General features: G+C 27.2%; 2 protein-coding genes across 14 annotated transcripts in view; both read right to left on the reverse strand.

Moving 5' to 3' along the window:
- Positions 1–397: 397 nt before the first annotated feature.
- LOC123274645 (probable protein S-acyltransferase 23) lies at positions 398–4,869 on the reverse strand. The gene is made up of 9 exons (XM_044742358.1): positions 4,551–4,869; positions 4,154–4,398; positions 3,962–4,076; positions 2,807–2,932; positions 2,183–2,628; positions 1,859–2,108; positions 1,615–1,787; positions 904–1,069; positions 398–787 (listed from the first exon to the last, which is right to left on the reverse strand). Exons 2-9 carry the CDS (start codon positions 4,324–4,326, stop codon positions 584–586), a joined length of 1,653 nt encoding a protein of 550 aa, XP_044598293.1. The 5' UTR covers positions 4,327–4,398; positions 4,551–4,869; the 3' UTR covers positions 398–583.
- Positions 4,870–6,442: 1,573 nt separating this feature from the next.
- The window catches only part of LOC123274652 (kazrin), an 84,012-nt gene continuing 77,119 nt past the window's right edge, over positions 6,443–13,335 (reverse strand). For 10 of the 13 annotated variants that reach the window (XM_044742429.1, XM_044742432.1, XM_044742426.1 and 7 more), the window contains 4 exons: positions 9,900–10,125; positions 9,373–9,399; positions 7,969–7,989; positions 6,443–7,341 (listed from right to left, as the gene is read on the reverse strand). In XM_044742429.1, coding sequence (XP_044598364.1) covers positions 7,039–7,341; positions 7,969–7,989; positions 9,373–9,399; positions 9,900–10,125 — 577 coding nt within the window. In that variant the 3' untranslated portion in view covers positions 6,443–7,038. The remainder of the gene's footprint in view (positions 7,342–7,968; positions 7,990–9,372; positions 9,400–9,899; positions 10,126–13,335) is intronic. The other 3 variants (XM_044742406.1, XM_044742413.1, XM_044742448.1) reach the window with 3 other exon arrangements.

Here is a 13,335-nt window from a genome sequence, read left to right on the forward strand (position 1 = left end):
CCAATCATGTTTCATAGTAATTTTTTACTAAACTTATTTTATTATAAATAATAACAATTACCAATTAACTCCAAAGTAATAAGCAACGATTTTGTGTTTTTTTTAACTGGGATTGATGCAGTATATTCTACCAAAGATTTTAAAACGTAAAGTAAAAATTATTGCAAGCATTTTTTATTTATCGATATTAAAAACAATAAAAACATTTTTTTTCTACTAAAAAATATTTACATTGCAAATATTAATTCTTTATATAGCATATATTTGTATTTTTATATTTTAAAAATGTTTAATAATATCCAAATATTATAATTATTACATAAAATTATATTATCAACTAATTAATTAATTAATTAATTAACTTATACCTTTATATCTTTACTCATTTTGTCAGTATTTTTTAAGTAATAAAAATGACATATTGATATTATAATAAATTATAAAGATGCTATTGAATCATGATATTTTTTAATTATTTGTGCGTGTGTAACGTTTTATCTAAGTATTATTTTGTAGCGTATTATAGTTTAGTGTAAAATAAATGATTGAGGTGGGAAAAAAAGTAAATAAGTAAAGTAAGTTTTTACATGGCTTCTTCGGACAAAATATTGTAATGCTGCGGGTCAGTGGCATAGTGGTCGGGAGGATAAAGAAAAAATTCGATGAAATTGAGCACTGGTCCTCGACTAAAAGGATTTGAATATTTACCTTTTTTGTCTCTCAAGTAGGAATACCTTTTGTAATTAAACATTTCATTGGTAGTTAAATTCATGCATGCGTGCAGTACCTAAAAAATATGGATATAAATATTTAAAGAAGATAAAAATAACTATGGTAGAAAAATATTTAACATTTATTTAAAAATGTTTAATATTTTTCTTTTAGTAAGAAAAATTTGCTTACTGATGTGCATGTTAGTATCCAACCGAGTCCGCAAAATACTAGCGCCTCTATCAGACCCAACACGTACATCAATTGCAATCCCTCAATTGCAATGCAATAACACGCGAAGTAGAGTGTAAATGAACAATTTATTGCCACGCACATTACGAATAAGAAAAACCACATTCTGAAAAATTATATTATTAAAAAAGTTATAAATTATTTTTTTTTTATTATTAAGTATTTTACACTAATTACTATAATTATCATTTTTACTTGTTTTTATTTAAAAAAAAAATTAATTTGTGAATCAAATTTCATTTTAAAAATTTAAAAAATATTTTAAGCTGAGAAAGTCTCTATTAAAAATATCTAGAATATTTAAAAAATTCTAAATATATAATATTAGAATATTAAAAATATTTTAAGCTGAGAAAGTCTCTATTAAAAATATCTAGAATATTTAAAAAATTCTAAATATATATTAGAATATTAAAAATATTTTAATACTTTTAAATATTAAAAATATCTAGATTAGTATTAAAAATATCTAGAAAAATTCTAAAAGCCAAAAAAAAATTTTTATTTTACCTCTAAGAGATTGAAAAATTTTTATAGTATAAAAAAGAAATAAAGTATCTAAATGATTATTTTTATTTAAGTTTATAAAATACTAATAATTGTTATAATTAAGTGAAAAAAGAAGATAATTATTTAAAAAAAAAAACTTACCTATTACGCAAGCCAACACAATTATAAATAAAAGGGCAATGATGATCAAAATAAGTTACACAACGATTGCAAATTCTACAGTGCTTAGCCCTTAGTGGTCTAAAACATCTACAACTATGGCATAATCGTGATAAAATAACATTTCTTTTCTTCCATTTATCAAAATACGGAATCTATAATTAGACAGTAAATAAATAAATAAATAAATTTAATATTTATTAAAGTCAAAAATAAATAAAATTACCTGTTTAATGGCTCTATAATAAGTATCGCTATTTTGAGGAACGTAGCCGGGATCGCGTCTATTAGCGACGACCCACGACAGCCACATGACGATGTTCCAGTAAATAAAACAGTAATGACTACCACGTAGGAAATTCCATGTAAGAGGTATGCATTTAATCAGATACATCGGATAGCCCCATAATAAAACAGATCCCATAAATAATAATAATGGCCCTTTACTGTTTCCCGCTCCGCCAAATAGCAGTGCCCTGTTTAATAAATTTTTTCCTAATGCAATCATAATATTAAAATTCATTCAGGTCTACTTATTATAAATATTTACCAAAGCTCATTTATTGGCGGTACCCATCGCGCTCGCTGCTTTTGTTCGTTCTCCAGAATGGCGACCACTTCCGAGTGTCGGTGGCTCTTGGCTAATTGGAGAGGTGTCTTTCCGTTCTTGTCGCGTGGTCCTAACTCTATTTTGCTCTTCTCGCAGAGGATTTTTACGCAGCTAACATTTCCTGATAAGCATGCTAAGTGCAAAGGTGTCGAGCCAAAGTAATCCGGCTTTTGGAGATCTACTCCGCTGTATATCAGCAACCGTATCAAGTCCGGGTGTCCTTTGTAAGCGGCCCAGTGAAGTGCAGTGTCCCCATTAATGTCTGTGAGGTGACCTAGTGCGCCAGACCCGAGAAGAAATGCTGCTGTTGCGAATTTTCCGAACATACTGGCTGTCATTAAAGGTGTCAGCCCTTTAAAATCTGCTGTGTTTACTGCTACACCTGCCTACAAATTATTATTATTTATCAATAATTAATTAAGGTCATTAATTGATTGTTAATATTTTTGATTTCTTATTTGGTATTATATTTCATATTTTTAAAATATTAAAAATTGAGACAAAGACATTATTGTATAATTAAATAAAATTTTACTAAAATTATTGATGAAAATTTATTATTACCTTCAAAAGGATTTGAACTAAAGCACTATGACCTTTTCTACATGCCCAGTGAATTGGTTTAGGTCCTTGTGTACCGAGACAAGATAAATCAACTGGTCCATTTCTTTCAACTAAATACCGCATTACCTTTAAAATGAAAAATATATAATTAGTTTTTACTAGCAACCTTGCAGTCACTATGTGACTGCCGTGGCTTGTGAACTATAAATAAATAAAACTTTGCTTTATTAAATATTGACGTTTTTGAAGATATAAGCTCATCCCGATGTTATACTCATCAAGAGCTTTCATTTGAGTACCCACATGCATTTTAATATATTTTTCATATATACATATATACATAATATATATAAATATATGAAAAATTGATGTGGGTACTTAAATGAAAGATCTCGATGAGTGTAATGTCGGGATGAGCATATATCTTTAAAGATGCCAATATTTCTCAAGATACAAGATCGTTTCTTAATTATGTTAAATTGCACTGTACTTTCTTAACTATTGACAATTTTAAAGATATAAGCTCATCCCGATGTTACACTCATCAAGAGCTTTCATTCTAGTACCCACATGCATTTTGATATATTTTTCATGTATACATATATATAATATATATAAATATATGAAAAATTGATGTGGGTACTCAAATGAAAGCTCTTGATGAGTGTAACATCGGGATGAGCTTATTTCTTTAAAAATGTCAGTAGTTCACAAGATAAAAGGTAATTTCTTAATTATGTATCTAGAAATAGAGAATTTTCGAATGCAACCTAAATACTTATCATCATAAATTGACTATTGGTGCGAATAATATGAAACCTTAAAATGACACAACTCCATGTCAAGAATTTTCCAACGATACCAAATTTAAATACACTGGTCACAAAATTTTGCTTTTTCTCTTAATAATATAGATTATATGATACTGAAATTGGCTTACACCTGTCAATTTTTTTAACAAATCAATTACAATAAAAAAAATTCTTTTAAAAATTTCCACTAATAATTTTTTTCACTCTCACATGTGGAGTTTTTGTATTAAATTTTTTTGATAATTTCATTGCTATAAAACTCTAAAAAAATTTCTAATGTCTGTCAACTTCAGTGTCATTTTTATTATTACTAATTTACTATATAAAAATCAATAATAATTACTTCAACATTGCCGTCTAATGCTGCCCAATGAGCTGGGGTGTAACCCCATTTGTCACGTACACTCAGGATACTCAAACCATTTTTTTCAATTAATTCTTCTACGGTTTCTGTATCTCTAAAATTTCCAAAAATAATTAGATGTTAAACATTTGTTAATTTTATAAAAGTTGAATTTTTAATTAAAAGTATTACCCAGCACGAAGAAGTTCAAAGATCCTCTTAGTTTCATCAGTAGGATTTTGGCCAGTAGTAGCTTCGTCAGCATAAATATTTTCGTCAGGAGTATTCCTTTCCCTGGGGACGTTTCTCTTGGTCATATTGACGTTGTGAGTGCCGATAGAATTGTTCGATATATGACCGACCATGTCGGGGTCTGGACTCAGCTCCCATACTGAACGCGCTGCACCTGGCCCTGTTGCAGGGCTGATGGGGTACACCTTCATCGAATCAATAAAATAAAAATAAATAAATAAATCTCTGACAGTCATTAACAATGCTTACAAAGCACTTTTGTGTTTATCAATAAAACAAAGACACTGTTTTAAACTTGTAACAAATGATTTGTATGAATGGTACTTTTATCATTTACCTTGTAAAGCGTTGTCAGGTCCGTTTTTCTTCACTTAGTTACAAACGTTGTAGTGAAAAATAATTATTTTTCCCTCTTTAATTAATTATTGCTATGAGTCACTGATAAGTCAAGAATAACTGGATACATTATGTTTGAGCTAACAGACAGACAAATTTATGCTTTTAATTTCTGATTTAATTGTATTCATTAACTAAAATGAATTTTTAATTAAATTTATAAAATATGGAGGCTTTTTTAGTAACAAAATAATAAATAACAAGTAACAATTGTTTCTTCTTGTATAAATGTAGCACAATGCGCGTTTTAATCGCACTTGCGCATTCAAATCAATAAAGTTATCCTGTTAAGACGCTTGCGTAGACGATCTACCCTCATTTTATAAATAAATATATGACTTAAGGAGTGAGGGTGGTATAGATCATTAAGTGACACACTTTTTAACAACTAGATATAAAACAAATAAATATAACGACATCGATCTAATTGAAATAAATTTTTGATGCATTAATGCATCCACAGTCTCAATTTAAATTAATAAAATAAAACGTTCTACTTAAGGCAATTATAATTTATTCATAATTATTTTTCTTTTTAAATATTACAGTTCACACGAGTATATACATATATATTTTTTTATTTATTGGTACATTTACAACATTAATTTAATTATTTGCGATGACATGTCAATAATTTTAAGCTATTTCATCAACTTTATTTTTTATTATTATTGTTAGCACGCATGTAAGCTTTATTTTTTTTTTTTTTTTCGAATTCAACAATCTGATAGACTGGTGTTCTTTAGTATGATTAATAAATATTTTATTTTGTTAAGCCTAAAAGTTATTTTACTTATTAAAATAATTCTTTTAGACGTATAATGATAATATTTAATAAAAATACAGGATTATATTGACGTATTAATACGCATTTTACTGCTGGTAAAATGTCGTTAATACTTGTTACATTTATATTTTTGTCTCATTAATTTGTTCGAGCTGAAATTTTATAATTTAATGTCTTTGTAATTAATTTTTGGTTTACGTTAAATCTCGCGATTCACAATAAAAATTATTAAAACAATTAATTATACAACTAATTAATAAATACTAATTTATAATAATTTAAATATATGTATAAAATAATTATTAGTTTAAAAGTCTTTTAGCTTTTAATTATTTATAAACACCAAAATTTTTAGTCCTTGAAAAAATTTTGAAAATTATTTGCTTGTTAATTTAATAAATAAAAAAAAAAATTCTGAACACTTATAATTATTACTTTCAAATAGAAAAAAATGTATAAATGCATTTTAACATAATTCAGCCTTAGATTAAATTGTTTCATTTTTTAATTTAAATTACACACCATTAATATTCCGTACCATACACAATACCTTCATGACAATCTTCAAAAACAGTTAAATATTATACATAATTAATAATCGCCATACATTTACATTTTATTATTAATTATATTCATTTATTACTTATATTAATTCAAAATATATATATGACCATTTATTTTCATGATATTCAACCTGATATTTTAAATATACTTTTACACATTAAGATATGACACTGAATATGTATATCAAATATGACAAAAAAAATTATGTATAATATTCAATTGTTTAGGTATTAAATCGAGTAATTGGTCTAATTAAAACGATTCCAAAATGGAATGTATCTAATGCATCTAAAAAAAATACGATGCATTTGAAATTATTAATTATTAATTATGTAGTTCAAAAAAGTATTGATGGAAGAAATAGACCTAGAATTTTCAAAATATACAACATATTTTTTTATCACTAATTATTTTTCAATTCAAATAAATTTCTATACAAATAAATAGTTTAAAAAATGATGTTAATTATTTCACATATTGAAAGTAAAAAAAATATTTTTGAAAAGAGCGTAATTAAAAAAATTTTTCATTATTTTCATAATTAATTTTATATCATGTCTTATGATCTATTTGTTACGAGTCTATTTTCCGACATTCATTAAATATATTCCTCCCAATAAATAATAATAGTAATAATAATTGAACAGCATAATTAATTGGTCATCGGGAAGACGATTTACGTATTCCAAATACATTTTAATCATAGTTATAATTATAATTATAATTATCAATAAATAACTAAGCTAAGTATGGTTGTGTTGATTTTGTTTTATTTAGATGGCAATTCATCTTTAGCAGAAGTTGACCAAACTTCTTCAGCGAGACTTCCGTATCTTTGAACACCAGGAAAACGTGGTCCCGAAGAACTCTGCGGAGAATAATACCCGCCGTGTAGTTGGTAATAATTATTACCACTGCCACTCGACAGGGACTCGCAGTAATAATCCGACATGAGGATATTGCTGTATCCAGAATACGAGCCGTACTGAGAGTTAGCTGAAGCTGACGAGTAGGAAGAAGAGTATCCACGTTCGCTGAGACTCCGATAAGGCCCCGAACGATGGGGCCTGTCCTCTTGTCAGACTGGTGTGCTGACAGGTGCATTTGTTATGTATTCAATGTCTCCGATGCTCTTGACACGTCTGTGACGTTTACCGTTTCCACTTCCGATCCCAATTCCGATTCCGAGTCCGATTCCGCCTACGCTCCCAATACCGCCATTGGCATTTGGTCGAGGTGGAAGTTGTGGCGGAGGCGGTGAATTACTTCGGATGCTGCTCATGTACTGACACTGACTCACTAAACTTCCCGTGTCCGAGGAAGATGATGGTGATACCTTTTCACTACGTGGTCGCAGACCTAGTGCTCGACTCAATGATCCCTGTAATTATTTTTTCTTCATTAATATTGACATAAATTATTATTATTATTATTAGGTATTTATTTATTATTAGAGCATGCGAGTAAGCTTTTTTTTATGAAGCAAACTTTTCATTTGATTATTTTAAGTGATAGTTTTTTGTGTTGATTCTAATTTAACAAAATTTTTATAAAAAATAGATTGAGTAGTTTTAAAATAATAATAATAACGTGTTATGGTATGATTTTATGACGTAAATTAAATTATTTATTGATAGTAGGGAAAAAGTGCTGCAATATTAGCAAAAAAGGTTTTTTTATAGCGTTTTATATTATGAAATTTTTAGTAAGATACTTGTTAGTGTAATTTATATTGTACTCAGTTAAATTAACTGTAAAATAAATAAACTTATTGAAAAATGAGTTTGTTTTATTGAGGATCAAGTCGATGCGCAAAGTCTTACAATAAAGCTACGATATTAACATGCAAAAGTTATTTTTTGCTAAAGGCACGTAGAAGTTTTTTTTGAGCTTCAAAATGAAGAAAAAAAATTATAGTTTAACTTTGTAGTTTCTTGTTAATTAAGTGAAAATTATTCTCTGTTAGTATTGCAGCGTCTCTCCCCTAATTATTAAATCAACCTCATACCTGAGAGCTTCTCCATGACAACTATATTAAAGATGACACAGATAGGTCAGTGAGAAACCGAACTCCATCCAACATTTCATTGAATTATATTTCAAAGTTCAATTATTTTTATAATGAAAAGTCATCAATATCTTGGATTTTATTTCAAATAAAAATATTAAGAAAAAAACGCATCATGCCACTTAATAACATAAAGATTTAAACGAATGTGTTTACTTATTATCATCAACTTTATTTTATTTAAATATCATTCATTCATAAATATTTAATTAATCAGTTTAATTGATATTAATTGAAACAAAAGATGAAATGGTAATTTTCAATGGATTTGCTTTAGTAGATGATTATTGGGCTAATAAAATTCTTATATTTTATACATGTAAGGTTTTTGTGTTTAAATATTATATACAGTGTCGAGGATTTAATATAGATTTATCTTTTATATATATTATGGATCTGTATATAAATTATGACATCTTTGATTGATATTTTTAAAGAAATACTTTGCTAATTTTTTAAATAATTAAATTGATAATTTTTTTTTTGTAGAATTTATTTGAATAATTGAATTTATTACTGTGTAGGCACGTAATCGATCAGTCTTCTACCTTACAAAGTATTTTATATTTTTTGTTAAAATCTTATTAAAGGCTTGAACGATTACGTTTCATTTATGATTTTATTTTGATTATTTAATTAGGTCAAAAATAAATAATTTGGTAGTTAAATATGTTTTATTAATTAAATAAAATTTTGTAAATTCATAAGATGGACCCTCGTTGTCAAAATATTTCTATTTGATGTAAATAATTGATCTTTATTTAACCAGTCTTGCCTCTTTATTGAATAATAAACATTAATTTAACTATTTACGCTTATATGTATTTATAATTTGTTATTTTTTTTTTCACTTATCTATTCAAAATAATTGACTTAATTTTTGAGGAGACAAAACTGATTGAATTGACTGACAGCATCCTTGTGAATTAGACATGATTTACGTTGATTGATTGTTTGGTAAGTTAAAAATTACTCTTTAGTTTCAGAACAAATTATAACGTAGTTCAATTTAAAAATAATTAATGTAAAAAAAAAATATAAAAAATAAAAAAATGACGATATATTTCTGAGAGTCTGTAGATAATAAAATTGTAAATTTTTTATTATGTATGTTGAAATAATAATTTAATATTAAATTTCATGCATATAAAAAAATTCAATTACAGAAAATTCAATAATTTATATTTCTTCCGTAAAATTAAATTTTTTCTCTATTTTATAATAAAAATAAAGTTAAAATTTGTTCAAGAACCTCCGACTTTTTTTAACTTTTGAAAAAATAAATAATAAAAATAATAAAAACAATAAATGATGTAATTAAGTGAGACAAGGAGTATACCGAACCTTTTTAAGGTAAAGAAGACTGCAGGTCTGCGATGATCCACAGGATGCAGGGAGAATGACAAATGTTAAATGTTAATCGATAGAGCCCATAGCTCACAGCAAAGGGCTGGTATTCTCAACTCAATTTACTATTCATCATATTACAGACTGGCATTACATATAATATATATGTATGTATGTAGACTTCAATTAATGATTTAGCGAAGCGAATATTTATGCATATTTTTTTTTTTTACATTACTTCATCTCATTTATGTATTTTTAAAACTCTACTGAAGCGTAGGCGGTTACACATTTCATGCAATCAGCAGACGATTTATATCTTCTACAGAAAGGTTTTTTAACGGAAAATAAAATAAATGAAAATAAAAATTACGCCGGCGGACATAGATGAAGCCATGAAGAAAATAATGAATGATATAATATATACATGACAGTAATAAATGCAGTTGTATTTTAAAACCATGCAGAAATAAGAATAAGCAGAAAAGTAGTTGAATAAAAATAATTAAAAATAAAAACGTTACCCTGAGACTGGAACGTCGTCTATCGATAGTGTTTAAGCTGTTGTTGTTGTTGATGGTGCCGTTGTTGTTGTTATTGTTGTTGGCGGCCATGTGGAGAGCGGAGAGAGAGCTCTGGTGATGTTGGAGATGCAGAGGCCGACTTCCACGGCCAAGACTTCCTCCAGCGCTCATGGTGCTCATCGGCCTTGCTCCGGTGTGGTTCCTCGGGACAACCTCCAGCTGACTTCTACACACACCCACACATTCTCATGCTCGCTTTTAATTTTTTCATTAACTAGTGTTTAGCACCGACAATACATCGCAACACACACACGTATTTATGTAATTAGTAAATAGTAGTTGGATTTTTTAAGTTTTTTGGAGACTTTTTTCAATAGCTGCTCTTCATGGACATTATTTTTCACATAAATTATTTTATTATTAAATATTAATCTTGTTTAAAATTTTCTGATAATAAATAAATTTATTTTTACTGTTAATTTTAATTTTAGTGATTAAAAACTCTAGAGTCTATAAGCCAGTTAATTGTCTATAAAATTCTAAAACTATTAAAAAAATAAAATTCTAAACAAGATTCACATTACTAAATAATAAAATATATATCTAATTATAGTTATAAAATATCTAGTTACAACATAAATATACATACACAAGCATTTTGTGCTTTAAATATAAAAAAAGTTCATTTACTGGGCTCTAATGATCCTCGGTTTCAATTAGACTTTTAGTTTATAATTTTTTTATAATATTTTTATTATTTTTCATTTAAACTAATTACGTTTTTGACATTAGAGCCAAATAAGATGTTAGACGAAACATTTAACAGTCAGTAATTTTGAATGGCAAATAAATATCTATAATAATGCACAGTAGTATAATCCATGATCGTGTTTTAATTTTTTATCTAGTTCGCTTTTGATTTTAATTGGATAAAAATTTTGCCGCATAGAAAAAAAAAAATTGGAAAATGATCAAGGATAATACCACAGTTTACTAAGAAAAATTAGTGCTGTACATAGCGCAGTGCAGTGCAGGCAGCGGCTGTGGGCTACGGCTCACCTAAATTCAATTTTATTTACCGATTTAATAAATTTTTCATCAATAGATATTGTTTACTGAACGGCAATTACTATTTTATTATTTATTATTTTTTTGATTTATTATCCATTAATCGAGTGGACTGCAGACCAAATTAATTAATTAACACATTAATCAATAAAATGAAAAGAATTCAAAGTTATTTAAACAATAAAAATAATATAAATGTTTGTATATGTACATATCATGTCGGCTGTAACTGTATCGTATTTACGTGTGTGTATTACTGGTAATGACGGAGTAAATATCGTGTAATAATAATTATAATGACTAATCTAATTAAATTTACAATATAATCACGTTTCGATTAAACTTCAATATTTATACACATATAATTTTGATTTATCATAATAATAATTAAATTAAATATCATATTTATATAATAATAATATTTGATCTTATTTTATCAGATATTATCTGATTTTATTCAGTGACATTGCAATGCAAATAAAGCTGCTTTATTTGAATTTTTATCACTATGTAACAATGGCAAAATTTATACTTTTTTTTTGGCGAATGTGACATCGGTTTTTTATTAATATTTATTTCGGTATTCGCGGAAGCATTGGTGAATGTACATTCGTGAAATAAAAATGAGATACGTGTTGTGACCGATTCTAAAAATATGTAATTAATTGGTATTGATTTTCGATGACCTACATTAATTAACTCCGCGGTTTTAATAATTAATTGTCAATGAATAAGTTAAATTTATTTGTGACCGACTTTAAATATATTTGTTTATATTACACGGTAAAGAATAATCAATGCTGAATATTTATTTTTTTTTCATATTTTTTATAATTTCGAAGAATAATAAGGAAAATTTTTTAAAGCAATCAAAGCTTTATTTTGACCTTGGATTTTTAAAATTTTAAAATTATTCTACAAACTTGTTTTATCAGAAATCGAACTATATTTTTATGAGTTCAAGAATTTTTATTTTTGATAAATTTTGTTATGATTAAAATTTCGAGCATTGAACTTTTAAAATCAGAATATTTGTCTATGCATAAATTTAATAAAATTTCAACTCTGATGAAGCAATATTATTATCAGAAATTCGAATAATTACATTTTTAATTAAGTGTTATTGACTAAATTTTGTACAAGTAAATTTTTGTTATATTTGAATCAATATATCATCAAGTAAACTATTTATTTTACCAAAATTTCAATTTTATTATCTGAAATTTTTAAATCGCTGACCTAAATTTATTTTTTAACATATTAAAAAAAGAAAAATTCTTGTTGAAAATATTTCTCTTAGTGTAATTATTTTTGCATTTTTAAAATTCGCCGGACTTTTATAATAACTCGTTACTATAACAGACAAATATTTGAGCTTAAATATTAGCAAAGTATTACAACTATCGCCGTTGCTGTTTGAGTAAAACAAAAAAGATACCGGCTGAGATGTATCATTTATAGCTCGGCAAATATGAACAACGGAATTTGAAACAAGAGTAACCTACAGCGGAAGTTTTAACGGAAACCCTGAGGAATTAAGGAGTAATAATGGAGGTAGTTGCCTACAGCAACGATATGTATCAAATGTATACATATATAAAGGATTGTAATCGTAAACTGAATCCCGGTAGTAGTTTTAGATACAAGTAAGTTGATCTGAAGCCATTGTAATAGTGCTAGGAGCCTTTTTCTCGGTTCTCATCGGTCTTCTCCTTGTTTTATACCTACCTATACATTGCAGAGTTCTTTGATTACGTACATAAGCTGTGAGTATGCTCAATTCCCTACAACCCTCTACTTTCTCAACTTTTTTTCGGCTCGACCATTTGAATTTATTTCTCTTTTCCTTCACTTCTTTTCTCTCAACTTGTAACTCGTAACTCTTAACTCTGTACTTTCTTCAACACTCGGAATTCTTTTGATAAAATCATCCCAACTAAGTTGAAAAATAACTCGAAATAATTCTGTTTAAGTACGGCCGGGAATTGTTTTCTTTACGTGCGCTAATTTTTTACTTTTTTGAATACTCCAGAAACAAATTTCATCCAGCCTTTAGTTAGAATTTTCTTTTTTTTATGAGAGAAATAAAATGGTAAAGAAATTAAAAAAATAGTGATAAATGCTTAAGAATGAGGTGTAATGAAGACTGATTTAAAATAATTTGTCTTAGGAGGCAAGGAAGACAAACGAGGGTCTAATATCCATGCATTAACGTTCATTGTCGTCGCACCGGGACGTTATTGCACATGATATTGTTGGTATAGCATCTAATGAGTAATCAACACAATATGCTGTTGATTGAGATTGAGAATTGATTGGCCCGAATAGAGCACTGTGAATTAGTAACTAATGTCACATATCGATACAT

The sequence above is a fragment of the Cotesia glomerata genome, linkage group LG1, assembly GCF_020080835.1.
Source record: "Cotesia glomerata isolate CgM1 linkage group LG1, MPM_Cglom_v2.3, whole genome shotgun sequence".
Taxonomy (NCBI): Eukaryota; Metazoa; Arthropoda; class Insecta; order Hymenoptera; family Braconidae; genus Cotesia; species Cotesia glomerata.

Coding starts and splice junctions, on each gene's coding strand:
- LOC123274645 (XM_044742358.1), bottom strand. CDS start 4,326: ATGGTCGGTCATATATCGAACAATTCTATCGGCACTCACAACGTCAAT. Junction 2,933..3,961: donor CATTAGACGGCAATGTTGAA/GTAATTATTATT, acceptor TTCATTTTAAAG/GTAATGCGGTATTTAGTTGA. Junction 2,629..2,806: donor TAGTTCAAATCCTTTTGAAG/GTAATAATAAAT, acceptor AATAATTTGTAG/GCAGGTGTAGCAGTAAACAC.